The 15,656-nt window shown below is 43.9% G+C and overlaps 1 protein-coding gene and 1 long non-coding RNA gene across 6 annotated transcripts in view; one reads left to right on the top strand and one right to left on the bottom strand.

Moving 5' to 3' along the window:
• The window catches only part of MAP4K3 (mitogen-activated protein kinase kinase kinase kinase 3), a 188,724-nt gene extending 178,330 nt beyond the window's left edge, over nt 1-10,394 (bottom strand). For 2 of the 4 annotated variants that reach the window (XM_030857860.3, XM_060309559.2), the window contains exon 1: nt 10,045-10,392. In XM_030857860.3, coding sequence (XP_030713720.1) covers nt 10,045-10,140 — 96 coding nt within the window. In that variant the 5' untranslated portion in view covers nt 10,141-10,392. Of the gene's footprint in view, nt 1-10,044 lie in introns of all 4 variants that reach the window. The other 2 variants (XM_060309558.2, XM_060309560.2) reach the window with 2 other exon arrangements.
• A 133-nt stretch (nt 10,395-10,527) lies between these two features.
• Nucleotides 10,528-15,656, top strand: part of LOC132593316 (uncharacterized) — a 107,708-nt gene continuing 102,579 nt past the window's right edge. For both annotated transcript variants that reach the window (XR_009566233.2, XR_009566232.2), the window contains exon 1: nt 10,528-10,786. This is a non-coding gene — a long non-coding RNA (uncharacterized lncRNA). The remainder of the gene's footprint in view (nt 10,787-15,656) is intronic.

Here is a 15,656-nt window from a genome sequence, read left to right as displayed (position 1 = left end):
GGGAGGGGTACAGATGCAGGGCGAGCCTGCGGCTTCAGAGGCTGTCGTGACGTTGCACCAGCCTGAGGCGCGCCGTGCGTTCTCCCGGGGAAGTTGTCCCTGGATCCCGGGACCCTGGCAGTGGCAGGCTGCACAGGCTCCCTGGAAGGGGGGTGTGGATAGTGAACTGTGCGCGCACACAGGCTTCTTGGTGGCGGCAGCAGCAGCCTTAGCGTCTCATGCCCGTCCCCATGGTCCGCGCTGATAGCTGCGGCTCGCGCCCGTCTCTGGAGCTCCTTTAAGCAGTGCTCTTAATCCCCTCTCCTCGTGCCCCAGGAAACAAAGAGGCAAGAAAAAGTCTCTTGCCTGTTTGGCAGCTCCAGACTTTTTCCCAGACTCCCTCCCGGCTAGCTGTGGCGCACTAACCCCCTTCAGGCTGTGTTCACGCCGCCAACCCCAGTCCTCTCCCTGCGCTCCGACCGAAGCCTGAGCCTCAACTCCCCGCTCCCAACCGCCCCAGCGGCTGAGCAGACAAGACTCTCGGGCTGGTGAGTGCTGGTCGGCACCGATCCTCTGTGTGGGAATCTCTCCACTTTGCCCTCTGCACCCCTGTTGCTGCGCTCTCCTCCGTGGCTCCGAAGCTTCTCCCCCGCCACCCCATCTCTCCCCCAGTGAAGGGGCTTCCTAGTGTGTGGAAACCTTTCCTCCTTCACAGCTCCCTCCCACTGGTGCAGGTCCCGTCTCTATCCTTTTGTCTCTGTTTATTCTTTTTTCTTTTGCCCTACCCAGGTACGTGGGGAGTTTCTTGCCTTTCGGTAGGTCTGAGGTCTTCTGCCAGCGTTCAATGGGTGTTCTATAGGAGCAGTTCCACGTGTAGATGTATTTCTGATGTATCTGTGGGGAGGAAGGTGATCTTCGCATCTTACTCTTCGGCCATCTTCTCTCTCTTACTCTTCCGCCATCTTCTCTCTGCAACTAACTTTTTTTTTTTTTTTTTTTGCAGTACACGGGTCTCTCACTGTTGTGGCCTCTCCCATTGCAGAGCACAGGCTCCTGATGTGCAGGGTCAGCAGCCATGGCTCACGGGCCTAGCCGCTCCATGGCATGTGGGACCTTCCCGGACCAGGGCACGAACCCATGTCCCCTGCATCGGCAGGCGGACTCTCAACCACTGTGCCACCAGGGAAGCCCTGCAACTAACTTTTAATTGTCAAGTTGTAGAGATGCAGAAGAGGAAAATACCCACAATTACCTGAAAAGGCTATTAAAATATTCTCCTTTTCCAAATAAATACATGTGAGAGACCAGATTTTCTTCACATGTCAACCGAAACAAAATATCCCAATAGGATGAATGAAGAAACACATCTGAGAAACAGCTGTCTTCTATTTAACCAAATATTAAAGACATTTGCAAAATGTACAACAATCCCACTCCCTTCACTCAATTTTTGTTTGGAAAATAGTTATTTTTCATGAAAATGTCATTTATGTTAACATGTAATAGGTTTATTTTTCTTTTTAATAAATTAATATTTTAAAAAATTTCTCAGGTATAATTGCTAATATAGTCAATAGCAATAGATATAATTAACATAAACAACTTTGGTGTTCTCAATAATTTTTAAGAGTACAAAAGGATTCTGAAACAGACTCTATTTTACAGATATTTCTGTCCTTCCTCTCTGGTTCACTCTCATTACGATTGCCAGAATAATCCTGGGCACTTTCAACATTATTACTTCTTGCACAAAAGCCTTAGTGTTCCCAACATCCTGTCACTTCCTATCTACACAATTTTACCTGGCTTTCAAGAACTTTATAAATTGGCCCTGCCTTATCTAGCAAATTTTACTTCTCCATGCTCCCCAACACAAGTCTCCATGTTACTTAATCCTCCCTTTCAGTCTCTAACCCTTTACTCCTATGGTTAAATGCTCACCTGGAAAGCACCCCCAGCCCCTATTCCCTCCTCTGCTTTCCTCCTCTCTCTCTGCCTCCTCCAATCTAAACTTTCTCATCGTAAGGGCCCAGAGAGCAAAAAGGACAATGCCTTGAATGTCAGGCTTAAACTACCAATGGAGTATAAGCTTTAAAATTTTTGAATCACTATATTGTATACCTGTAACTTACATAATATTGTACAGAAACTATACTTCAATTTAAAAAAAAAGATGTGTACTTTAGTTTATAGGCAATGAAGAGAAGATTCTTTGAGCAGAAGGTGGATGATTTATACAGAAAGAATGTTCTTACCATCTCACGTTTCTAAGAAGAGTTTAAACAAACTAAATAAATGTCTTCTTTGGACATACCTAAATTTACGGTCAAATCTAAGATTTTTCCAATAGACTTTAAGGACTAAGGGAGGTGATACACTGTCACGTTAGGAATCCAAACCTAAAATCTCAGGTCAAGGCAACTGGAACTCTGAAACATGGCATCTTCCAGAACCAAAAAAACTGTAAAAAAACAAAAGTGGAAAACAACCATGATTTCCTCTCTCAAATCTAAGGCCTTTTGGTATTGGTGAACAAAGTCCTCTTCCTGATTAGAAGTCCAATTTAATCATATTTTCGAAAAACAAAAACCAGTATGTAATAGCTATATATTCACTAGTCACTAAATGTCTTTACTTTAAAATGACAGAGTATTCTCATATGCATGTAAGTTATGAACATTGCTCAGTATGCAGAAGATACATTAAACCTACTGATTTAGTTTAGGCCTAATAATAAACCACAATGTTTAATTCATTCTATACCCACTATGGCCAGAGATCTAGGTCAAGCCCAATGTCATCTCCACTTTAAAACCTGCTATGATTTCTCCCAACCAGAAATAATGATCTCCTTCCTCTAAACTTAGGTAGTAGCACACGGTTTGTTCCTCTCATGCCAGTTCATTCATTTATTCCACAAATATTTACTGAGAGTCTAAATATGTGTTAGGCACTTTTCTGTGTTCTGGGGATACAGTCATGAACAAAACAAAACCACCAGCTTCCCGGACTTACACTCTAGGGGGAAAAGAAAGGCAATAAACAAATAAATATAAGGTGATACATGCCACAGTGAAAATTACGGAGAGTAGGAGGCAAAGCTGAATTTTTTATAAAGCTAATAAAACTTACAGTTCAGGCCTCCTCACTTCGCCGGGGCCTCTATGAGTGCTGAAAGTTACTGGGACACGTAGAATGTTTCTGGTGGGGAAGAGAAGTCCAGTGGAAGCACTACATGATAGCATTTTTGATCAAATGCCTAAAGAGGCCTCAGAAGAAAGGGACCTGACTCTAAGGTTACAGCATTTTGTTGGGACATCTTTTCTAACTCCAAATAATTATTCACTTTCACACCAAACTTTTTATTCTAATTTATTTGTTTTCTCAATGAGGGTACCCAAATTACTATATAAAGTTCAGGGCCTACAAAATCTGGATCCATCCCTGGTAAAGACAGAAGTGGGGAGGAGCTGTTTTTTATAGGATGATAAGGAACAGGCACATTAAAAGGTGACATTTGAGCTGAGACCTGAGGGAAATGAAGAAACAAACCATACAGATATTGGGGGGGCGGGGTTATGAGCACAGACAGCAAGTGTAGAACCACTGAGGCAGCAGCACGAGGAGCAGAGTAGGTCAGGAAGACAGGAGCAGGAGAAATACATAATAATAAACAGTGTTACCGACAATTAACAATTACTGAGTATTATGTGACAGGCACTGTCCCAAGTACTTTTTAAAAAATATTTATTTATTTATTTTGGCTGTGCCAGGTCTTAGTTGTGGCACGCGGGCTTCTTAGTTGCAGCATGCAGACTCTTAGTTGCAGCACGCGTGCAGGATGTAGTTCTCTGACCAGGGATCAAACCCAGGCCCGCTGCATTGGGAGTGCAGAGTCTTACCCACTGGACCACCAGGGAAGTCCCCCAAGTACTTTTCTAAGCATCTCCATTTTACAACTGAGGAAACTGAGGCACAGAGAGAAGGATTAGGTAATTGGCTAGTGGGTGGTGAAACTAGGCAGTCTGCCTCCAGAACCTGCTCTTAAATCACACTGCTGAATATATACTACCAAATGTAAAATAGATAGCTACTGGGAAGCAGCCGCATAGCACAGGGAGATCAGCTCCGTGCTCTGTGACCACCTTAGAGCGGTGGGATAGGGAGGGTGGGAGGGAGACTCAAGAGGGAGGAGATATGGGGATATATGTATATGTATACGTGATTCACTTTGTTATAAAGCAGAAACTAACACACCATTGTAAAGCAATTATACTGCAATAAAGATGTTAAAAAAAATCACTGTGCTGTGCTACAGAGAAGTCAGTTGTCTAGATTATGGAGTGTCAAGACAATCTCTCAGCCAGTAAGAGATTTAATGTGCTAGAAAAGAGGAAATCAACACAGTTTTGATCTCAAACTACGATAGCTAAAAGTAGGTTTACAATTTATGTCCCTGTAAATAAAGTACCAAGTCTTGTCATTTTTCCTACTCCACACACAGTCCCTAGGACCTTTCCTTTCATATTACAGCTATTCAGTGTAGGATGAATGTTAAATGGACTCTCATGAGAGAATGACTAACTACTCACTCTCAATACAAAATAATTAGATGTTGTTTCACAAGTAAATATACATACAAATCAAATTTTGGAGGTAAGTACCTCCTTTACGGAATCAGATCCATATCAAAGTCAGGTAAACTGTTTGTATCTACAGAAATTATCCCACAATCTGTTCCACTGTCATTTTCCACCTAAAATAACTACTGATACGAGAAAACTCTACCTTAATTTACCTTAAATACTCAATCATTCTGAAGTTAGGACCACTTCCTCTGGTCCCTCTAGACTTTGTCCTCCATGAAAGTAAAAATGGGCATAATCCGGATACACATGTTTTATTTTCCTTCAGCTGTTCTTTTCTAAATGCTTAAGGTCTTCATGTCCCTCATAGGAGGCGAGGTTTCAGAACTGAGTTTTCCAGAAAAGTTCTTATAAATCCTGACTATAATGAAAGAATTAGTGTTTGATGATATTAATCGGAATACCATGAGAGACGCAGAGTTACAAACAAGTCAACACATAATTCACTAAATACTTGAACATACAAATTAATTTCCTGATTTCACTGTCTAACCTTCAATTTTTCTCCTGTCAGCTTTCAGAGTCTCTCTACATAGATCACCATGTGAGTGCTACCTTGGAGCTTAGCCACATTACAGCCTCTGCTTCAGAGGGAATGGCTTCCAAACACACATAGATAAAATCAATATCAACATTTCCAAAGCATGTTCTGCAAGACACCAGTTCTAAGGACAAGCAATCGGTATTACAGAGAAGAATCCCATCATCAAGTAACTTTGGAGTTTGCTGGGTTAAGCAAAGTTTACCAGGTTTCTTTACCATAGGACTCCTCGGCCTCTGATACACTCATAGTACTACTTTCCCTGGAGCATCCTGGTCACAGTTTTTTGTTTGTTTGCTTGTTTGGCTGCATCCCACAACATGCAGGATCTTCTTAGTTCCCCGACCAGGGATCAAACCCGTGCCCCCGGCAGTGGAAGTGCAGAGTTCTAACCACTGGACTGCCGGGGAAGCCCCCTGGTCACAGTTTGGAAAATGCTTATGAAGTCCAGTCTGGAAGTAAAAGATGATTCCAAGGCTTCAAGCCTTAACAAACTGACACTACTGGGGCTTTTGACCTTATCTCCATTTGTCAGCTGGAGATAATGGGCTAGAACTCAGAAGCACAAGCTGGAGGCATCTGGGAGTCATTCACAGGGACAAAGCTAACTCCACAAGACCAGATGAGATACTCCCTGAGAAACACATGAAGACCAGTACTTCAAAACAACCCTGCCTTACCCTACCTCTAGCTTTAGTATCGTCTCTCTAGCAATAAATCTAGAAAAACATCCGTAAATGAAGACTCTAAGATAGGAATAATACAAATTAAACTGGAAAACTGCCTGAGAAAAAAATAGCATAATGCATGTGAAAATCATACTAATGTTGATAAATGTTGATAATGTGATATGGTATACAAAGACCTAACTTCTCCAAGCTTCTCCAAGTAATCGCTTTCAAGTGACAAACCTATAGCTCATTCATTCTCTTCTTTTTTGGGATCATGGAACTCTTTGAGAATGTAATGAATACCAAAAGCCATCTCTCCAGAAAAACACACACACATACAACATTAAGCCTATAAATTTCCAAGGGTTTCGTGGGCCCCCTGCGGCTCAACCAGAGCCCTTTCTAGCTGTCAACTCCCAAGCCCCTGAGTAACTCCTGCTACAGATACTTCATCTGACAAAGCCCAGAGTTACAGCACATTTAGAAGTGTGTAAGCCTTTTCTTTTTAAACTATATTTTCATGTACTTTAAGACAGTGCAGAGGAAATGTATATTTGCATTTTTTTGGCCTCAAAAAAATTAAAACATATTTGTTGAGTGAAACAAGTCAACACCATAAACAGAAGGGCATATGATGGTAATAATATCTTCACGACAAAACAGCCCTGAGAGGCTAAGTGATTTTATAAGGCCAAAGAGCTAATAAATTCTAGATCTTCCACATCCTAGCTCAGTACTTTTTAACTAAACCATGCCACCTTAAATATAATAAGCATATTATTACACTGCATAGGATATAGTTTTCAAAATAAAAATCCCTTAAAACACCAACCTTCTAAGAATGACTATAAATAATTAGGCCTCTAACTTACTTACTTAATTGGACCATTCCATTTTTAGCACCTAAATACTGACAAATTAAGGAGCAAATTATATATACCGGCTTTTGAAAAAAATTCTTTAAGGCACTACTCTCTAATCAACACCATTTGTAAAAATAATGAAAATCGAAAACAGCAAAATACAAAAAAATCTGTTATCTTTATAGCATGAACATGACTATATACAGACAAAAATACAAATAGTTTAAGCTTTGGGTCATTCAGCAAACGGGATATGACGCCAAAAACCACACAGAGTTTCTCTGCTTTGAGCCCCTGATATTAGAAGAGTCTGGCAGGCAGGGATCAAGTATCTATTATCTGATGTCCACTTGGCAGACTCTACAAAAACAGTGAGGCCTGGCTGCACAGCAGGAGTTAGGTATTCTAACTACTACCTAAAGATCCACTCTAACTCGGAGTGTGGCTGCAACTAACATGCTAAAATAAGTGTGTGCCTCCGTTTCTCCACTGGAAATTCGATAATACATTATCTGCCCATATGCTGGTTAAGGACACAGTAGCTAGAGCAAACTGGTTCACATTTTGGCTTTGCCACCTACGAACTTTGGCAAGTTACTGTAACTTCCCTGTGCCTTAGTTTCTTCTGATGCAAAATGGAGTTAGTAACAGCATCTCTTTCATTGGGCTATTGTAAGGACTGAGGTAATACATGGAGAAGTCTTCGAGCAGTGCCTGGCAAGTAATAAGCACTCTATAAATGTTAGTTTCCATTATCATTATTTTAAACAGATGACAAGATTAATCAACTTATACCTGCACTGCACTTAGATGTCCTTAGGAAATTACAGGCCTTAATTTTTTTACGTTTTAATCGTGTGGCTTAACTACCAGCTGTTTTTTCTAAATATAGTAAATACATGGCCAATTATTCTTGTAAAGAACTGAAAAAGAACTTACTGTCTACACTGCCACCTAAGCCTGACACATTAGCAAAGTTTCAGTTAACTTTTCATCTCAATATAACCAGACTCCCTTTTTAAAAAATTTATTTATTTATTATTATTATTATTATTTTGTGGCTGTGTTGGGTCTTCGTTGCTGTGCGCAGGCTTTCTCTAGTTGTGGTGAGCGGGGGCTGCTCTTTGTTGTGGTGCGCAGGCTTCGCATTGCGGTGGCTTCTCTTGTTGAGGAGCATGGGCTCTAGGCACGCGGGCTTCAGTAGTTGTGGTGCGCGGGCTTCAGTAGTTGTGGCTCGTGGGGTCAGCAGCTGTGGCTCAAGGGTTCTAGAGCGCAGGCTTAGTAGTTGTGGCACATGGGCTTAGTTGCTCCCCAGCATGTGGGATCTTCCCAGACCAGGGCTTGAACCTGTGTCCCCTGCATTGGCAGGTGGATTCTTAACCATTGTGCCATCAGGGAAGCCCTAACCAGACTCCCTTAACCAACTCTAAGCTACCTGGATTCACTCACTTCAACTTTCACAATCACTACAAATTCCAAGCACAATACCGTAATGGTTATGCTTACAGTGGCCTCCTAACTGCTCTTTACCTCTGCCCCCCCATCTCCACTCCCCACACTGCAGTAGGTAAAGCTTGAAAGCTTGTAAAAATCCAAGTCTAATTTCACTCTCCTACTTAAAACCCTGCAATGGTTCCTTATTGTGCTAAAGAGAAGTCCCACCTCCTTACAAGACCAAAGAGGCCTGCATGATCTAGGGTCATCCTCCCTCTCCGGCTACTGAGGCCACATAGGCCTTCTTTCAAATCCTCACCCTGTTCTTTAGGGCCTCCAAGCCTGCACAGATCATGCTTCCTCTATCTGGCATAATTCCCTCTCCCCATTGCCTCTGACTCCCCAGCGGAGATGAAGTCCTCCTGTTATACACTCTCCTAACCCTAATCTTAATTCTCTCCTCTCGGCAGCACAAAAGAAAACTCAATAAAATAATTGTTTAAATGGTTGTTTAATGTTGTTCTTATCCAAAAAATATAAACAAGTAAGACTTGGGAACATGTCTCTCTCTTAGCGCTACAACCCAAGTGCTTAGATAGATGCACAGTACCTTATACACAGTAGGTGTGTCACATAGGTGACAACATAGACACCTGTGTTGTCTATGGAGAAAAGTGGTGATATAACTGATGATGGAAAGCAAATCATCCACAAAACAAGACTAATGCAGAATACTGGCTGCACTGTATTAAATATCTAAGTTACCATATGCATTACAAGTGAAGTAAAAGTAAAAACCTACTGCTTAAAGGTGGGCAAAATAAAGTTAAGACTCAACTTTCCAAAGTAAAGTTAAGTTTCTTTGTGCATCCTCAGGTGTTATGTGAAACAGGCGGAGTTCCACTTCAGTTACCAGTAAGAAGATACACAACCAAATCAAGACTGCTGCCACATTTGGCACAAGCCTGCTCTTCTTGGCAGTCTCTGTGAGGCCAAGAGTTGAGCTGGCCAGAGGAGCATGATTTATCTGCCACATTTAGAAGTGGTCCCTCTACAACAGGAATGCTATGCTACTAATGGGCTTTGAATTCTAACCTTGCCAAACCAGTACCTTTCCTAAGTATTCAATTCACTTATATATATATATAAAAAAGCTGAATCCTATGTGTCACTGACAAAAACAAGTTTAATAAGGCATCACGGTCCAATTCGAGTTGGAGAAAAAGTTGCTCTTTCGAAAGGAAAAAAGAAGGAAAGACGGGAGGGAAGGGAGGGAAAGAAAGAAAGAAAGAAAGAAAAGAAAGAAAGGGAGAAAGGGAGAAAGGAAGGAAGAAAGAAGTCATGCTAACCAGATCTCTTTTACAAAAGAAAGTCATTACTTGGAAAATTAAAAGAAACTGGTATGCGGATGCTAGGAGGCTTAAGGTTGAGGGGCTGTCGATGGACGCTGCCCAGTGAAATGACTATCGCCGGGCCTGGTGGGCAGCAGATGCCAACCCACCGCGAACAATCCCAGGTCCGTGGAGAGCATGCAGGTTTGACATAAGCCAAACCCCTGCTGTCCGGCTCGTCGCACTGACCCTGCCAATGCAACAAACGCGCAGACCCTCTCCGCGCGGTGAGGAGCGGAGTTGCCGCCGCCGTTCAGCGCTTCCCGGGAAACGCGCGTCCGGGGGAGGCTCAGGTAAGGACCCGGGGATCTCGGGATTAAACGTTTGGCCCTTTGTTCTCTGCACGGTCGCGGAGCCCTGGGCACCCGCCGCTCCTCCTCGCCCACCGCTCCCGGGCGCCAGCGTCTGCCGCCGACAGGCAGCGCGGACTCGGGCGCCCCGACTCGCCGGCGCCCCTCGCCCTCCCCGCGGCGGGTCAGCGCCCCACGGCCTCAGCGGCGCGCGGCCCCTCGCCCTCACCTTGTAGACGTCGCCGTAGGTGCCGCTGCCGATGCGCTGAATCAGCTCGAAGTCCTCCTGAGGGTTCCGGCGGGACAGATCGAAGCAGGGGTTCATGGCGGGCCCCGGGTGCCCCCAGCCTCCCTCCCGGGCAGGGGAGGGGGGGCGCTCAGGGGGCCACACGGAGAGTGGGAGCCGCGGCGGGCCCCCTGCTCCCCCGGCGGTCACAATCGCCCGGCTCCACGCTGCGGCCGCCGCCGCGGACGACGACGACCGGCCTAACCGTCCCCGCCCCCCGCAGCCCGCCGCGGCGCCGAACCCGGGTCACACCCACACAGAGCCGAGGACGCTCGCAGCCCCTCGCTCGGGGTGAAACTCCAACATGGCTTCCGCCTTCGCCGCTCCTCCCCCTCCCCTTACTCCGGCTCCTCCACCCTCCTCCCCTTTCCCGGCTCCCGCCCGACTGCGCAGCCGCGAGCCCGGAGGGAGCGCTCCCCGGACCCGCGCGCGGCCCTCCCCGTGCGCGCTCCGGCTCCCCGCGCTTGCCTGGCGAGGCCCGGTCCCCGGGCCCTATTCGGCCAAAACGGCCGCGGCTTCCCCGCGCTGGGGACCCGCGCGCGACCGCCGCTGTGCCGTGCCAGAAAAGGCTCGCCTGCTCCCCGGGACGGCGGAGGGGGGGCAGGCAGAAAGGAGCTCCTATTCGCTTCTCATTTACCCAGCGACAAAGTCTGACGTCGCCGCATCAGGTCCCCATCCTAAGCAGGTAGTATAGTTTTAATTTGCAAGACGGCCCGTGTCCCGAACTTTTTTTTTAGAATCAACTATACATAGGACACAGCCGAGTCCCACAGACTTTCTGGGATTGCGGGGAAGGGGTTGTTGTCCTGAGGAAATCCTCTGAAAAAAGTGAGCTGTGCTTGCTGCGACCCCTGACACTCGGGCCCTTTGAGTTGACCTGACAGGGTGCAAAAAAGGACAGGTCAGGAGGGCGGCCAGGGAGGCGTGTGGAGTGGGTAGGCCATGGGAAGCTCTGGAGGAAAAACACGCCAAACGGCCGCCAGCCCTTCCGCGTGGAGGGCGTGGGAGGCAGCCAGAGGCCAGAACTAAAGCAGTGCTTGACCTTCACCAGAGGCGTGTGGATTATCAAAGACGGGGGAGGGGACCAGCAAGCTGTCTAGCAACCTTGCAAAGGAGAGGTGGGGTGGGGGGTGAAGGGTGGAGCGTGGACGAGATCCATTCCCATACCTGAAATGTCAACCTGTGATGGTCCGCAAGCTCTACAGCTTAACTACCCAAAGCCCCACCCTGCTTCAGACCCAGATTGCAAGCCTTGTGGACACCAGCTTCAACTCTTATTATCTGTCCAAGAAAGCCCGTGGGTATGGAGGGCTAATTTTCTGTTTTCAATAAACTGCCCACTAGGCATTTCCAAAAGCTGTAATCAAGTAGGTAGGTGATGGCCACTTCGGCAATACCGCTTTGGAGTTTTGCTTCAGAAGCTGTTTCCTAGTACCCTTAGGCACCACACCTTCTGACCGTTAATATTCCCTAAGGCCTCGTGGCTCCCCGAAAAACTAGGTCTTATCAAACTCGTTAAATATAAAATAAGTATAATCAAATAATAGTCAAGCGAACTATTTACAGTTAACTGCCACGTACATTTTTATCTTTTCCATCTCTTTGCCTACAGTAAGATTGCATGTTTACTAAATTCTCAAAGAAGTTGTTTGCCCTATCTGTTGACTAAAAGATGTTGGAAAATGACCATCTCTTCACCTATACAAGTAGACTTTCAATTATCTAGTTTTTAATTATTTTAAAGCATCAGTACTAGGAGCATATTACCTACACTGCTGCCCTGTGAATGCTTATCATTGGGTTTCTTCTAGATGGATCGACCTTAAAAGACTCTGGTATCTTGAGAATTAAACTCCTGACTATAAATATTATTCCATGGCTAAGGACCCTCTTTTTTGCCTGTTTAAGGCACTTGCCCAGAGGCAAGACTTCCTTCAGCCTGTCCACTTTTGGAGAATTGTTTGGCCTCCTTAAGCCAAACATGAGGATAATTAGCCCAGGGTTCAGATAAGCAGACTTAATAAACGATCTCAAATAGGAACCAGTTCTGCTCTCTTTTTCTGCCTTTTTAATGCTGGAAAGCCAAATTCTCAGGATTGAATGCTGCACAAGAACGTTCTAATGGTTTCACTGTTTTGTTTGCAAGGATTATCTTCTGTGCAGATAACTTTGCATTTGCATCACTAATAGACTTCTTTCAAAGGGAAAAGACATTTCAGTAGGGCTGAAACAGTCTTTAAAGTTTTGTTTGTTCCATTTTGGCAAGGCCAAGCTAGTCCTTTTGAAAAGACATGGATTTGCATGTAAGGGCCTGATTTGCCGTATGGGTTACAACATAAATAAAAGGGCTTTTGCAATCAACAAAGAATAAAATATTTTGCTGTTGGTAATACATACATACAGCCAAATCTGATGTCTTTTTTTCTATTCTAACACTCCTCAGCTTCACTAGAAGTAACACTAATGATCACACTTTCTTTGAATCAGAGAAATAACTTCCCTCTTCTATGATTAGAAGCATCCTTAGAAGTCCTAAACTGCTTCTACAGCATCTCTCCTGGATTTACTGCTGCTTGAATACCTTCAGTGAAAGGGAACTCACTGCTTCCGAAGTACCCTGCTTCATTATAAGATAGTGCTAGTGAATAATCATAACAATAATAAAAAAATATCTAAAATTACCAAGTGCTTACAGCGTGCCAGGAACTGAGCCAAGTACTTTCCATGTATTATCTCATTTAATTCTCACAACAACTTGATGACATAGATATTATTATCTCCATTTTTTGAGGCACAGACAGATTAAGCTACTCAAGGTAATACAGAAAGCTGAAATTTGAATAGAGGTAGACACAAAGACCAAGCTCTTAGCCACTAGTCTGTAGTTAAAGTCTACTTTAAAAAATTTATCTTATGCTAAGCCAAAATCTGACTCCCTGTTACTCAATTGGAGTCAGTGATTATTAGATTCTAGTGGTGTAGAGTACAAAGAAGAAAAACCAGCGTGCCTGACCTCAAGGAATTTGCAGTCTCACAAAACAGTGTGAGAAAAACAAAGTGTGAGAAAAACAAAGGAGGGACCTAAATGTAGACAGGAAGATGTAGGAATGATGCTAAAGTAAATTTTGAAAAATATGTCAGAATTTGCCAGACAAACAGGGGGGAGGTGGTATACTCCAGGCTGACCACTTAGCCCCAGGTCCTTAAAGCATCCAGCCACATAAGCATCACACAGTAGGGAGCATGTAAGGCTAAGGTGGACAGTAACAGTTGCCACCATATCCATACCACCTTTCTGTTAGCCCATCCCTCGTGCATCTGTGGCTTAAAAATTCCTTGGTCTTCACCCCAGCTTTCAGTTTCATCTTCAGGACCTCTTGTCTAATAACCCACTGGATCCACTTCTTTGGTTTATTGACCATATAGCCAGCATTCGCATTTTCAGTATACCACCAGCTCTGGGAAAGGAATACTGAGCCAGACTTCACACAGAAAAGACTCATTACATCTGCCAGGGAAGGAGAATCAGACTCAGACATGCCTGTGAAACAATATGGCAGAAAGTTCCAGGAGGTTATATAACCTAGCCTAACACAGTTCTGAGCCTGGCTACCTGGGTTCAGATCTTGTCTCTGTCTCCTTACTGAACAACCTTGGGAAGTTATTTCAAACTGGGGCTATTATGAAGAGTCGAAAAGAAAATACCTGTAAAAGTCAGCTGTACCTGGCACCACAGTAATCCCACAAAGTATTAATTACTGTTATTTTGAGTACATTTTAGAATGTTTTAAAGGCTGACAGTTATGAAGATGGGGATGGAGATACGATTTAGGAAGCAAAGGCAATAACATAAGAGACCTTGAATTAAGGCCAGGGAGGCCTAGGATGGAGAAAAGGGAAGGAAACTAGGAAATAATTGGACGGTGAGGAAGCAGACAGTGACATGGATGACAAGCAGGTTTCTGGCTCAGACTATTGGGAAGATCCCAAAAAGGTAGTAGCATTTGCCATAATAAGAGGAACTGGGGTTATTTGGGGGAGGGTTATAACACTGGATCAAAATAGATGATTCTGTTTTGTATCTGTTAAATTAGAGGTGCTCAAATAGAAATGTGAAATAAGTGATAAATTTTACATTTATCACTAGTAAAAATTAGGGTTGAAACTTAGAAAAAATTTCGGGACTAATTTTTAAATTTGGAGAGCCATAGTTCAGAAATGTTTGTTGAGCATCTGTTAGGTGCCAAACATATATTAGGTTCTGGCAATGCAGTAGGTCCCTGAACTCAAGTTGGGGCTACAGACAAGTTCTCATATAATTTCTTGACGGTGAGATAAGTACTGAGGTGCAGAGAAGCAAAGCAAGAAGAAGATACTAGATGCCACTTGGGCTAATAATTTGGTTCTTTTTCAACCTATATATATATTTTTAATTTCTTTAAATGAATTTCTTAATTTTTTTAAGATAGTAAATGGATATTTTTGAAAGCATGTACTCGACATTTATTTACAGATGAGGTGGAACCCTGCATGGGGAGTGGGTGGAGATGGAAGTCCTCAGGTGTCAGCTGTCAGCTTCCTCTCTGTTATTCTGAGCAATTCAGCTCTGCTTCCAGACTTGCATACATCCTAGCACAGTGTTTCTCAGTGGAGGTTTCATTAGCATTTTGGATAGTCCTTGCTTGCATGGGACTGTCCCCAAGCATTATAACATCCCTGCCCCGCCGTCAGTACTGCTCCCAGCCATACTGACATCAACATTTCCATATGCCTAGGGTTGGGCTGGGGGGTGAAGGTAGTGACTAGTGAAAATGTTTGCCTATCATGTCCCTTTGGAAAACTATCACCCACACCGAACTATTTATCATAGAATTCCTTTCTATTTAATATATTCCCTGAGAGAAGTCCTGATATATAAACATTGTCCCTTTTATTACATTTCCAATATTTAGCACCCAAGTGATATTTCACTGCCCTCTGTAGATGCACAACCAAGATTCCACCTGCCCTTTATTATGTAGTTTCCGGGATCACATAAGAGGGCAATGAATCTAGTCTTTGCAGGTTATGGAAGTCTTCGCAGAGGAAGGAAACTCTAAGCTGAGACTTAAAAGACAAGTTAGAGAATTAGCCAGGCAAGAAGGTATATTCCATACTGAGGGTAGAAAGTTTACATTCAAAGAAGTGAAAGTAGTTCTGTTTGGGGTGAATAACAGATGAGGCTAGAGTGGTAAACGGGGACCAGTACATTAAGGGGCATTGTTTCAGTAGGGCTGAAGCAGCCTTTAAAGTTTTGTTTGTTCCATTTTGGCAAGGCCAAGCTAGTCCTTTTGAAAAGACATGGATTTGCATGTAAGGGCCTGATTTGCCGTATGGGTTACAACATAAATAAAAGGGCTTTTGCAATCAACAAAGAATAAAATATTTTGCTGTTGGTAATACATACATACAGCCAAATCTGGGCTCTATTGTGTTAAATAATTTGGATTTTTGAGAACACAAGGGGGCTATTGATGGGTTATCAGCACAGCAGTGGCATGATCTTACTTGTGCCT

The sequence above is a fragment of the Globicephala melas genome, chromosome 12, assembly GCF_963455315.2.
Source record: "Globicephala melas chromosome 12, mGloMel1.2, whole genome shotgun sequence".
In the NCBI taxonomy this organism is placed as follows: Eukaryota; Metazoa; Chordata; class Mammalia; order Artiodactyla; family Delphinidae; genus Globicephala; species Globicephala melas.
Note: the sequence above shows the minus strand (reverse complement) of the source record. Positions and strands in the feature narration are given on the sequence as shown.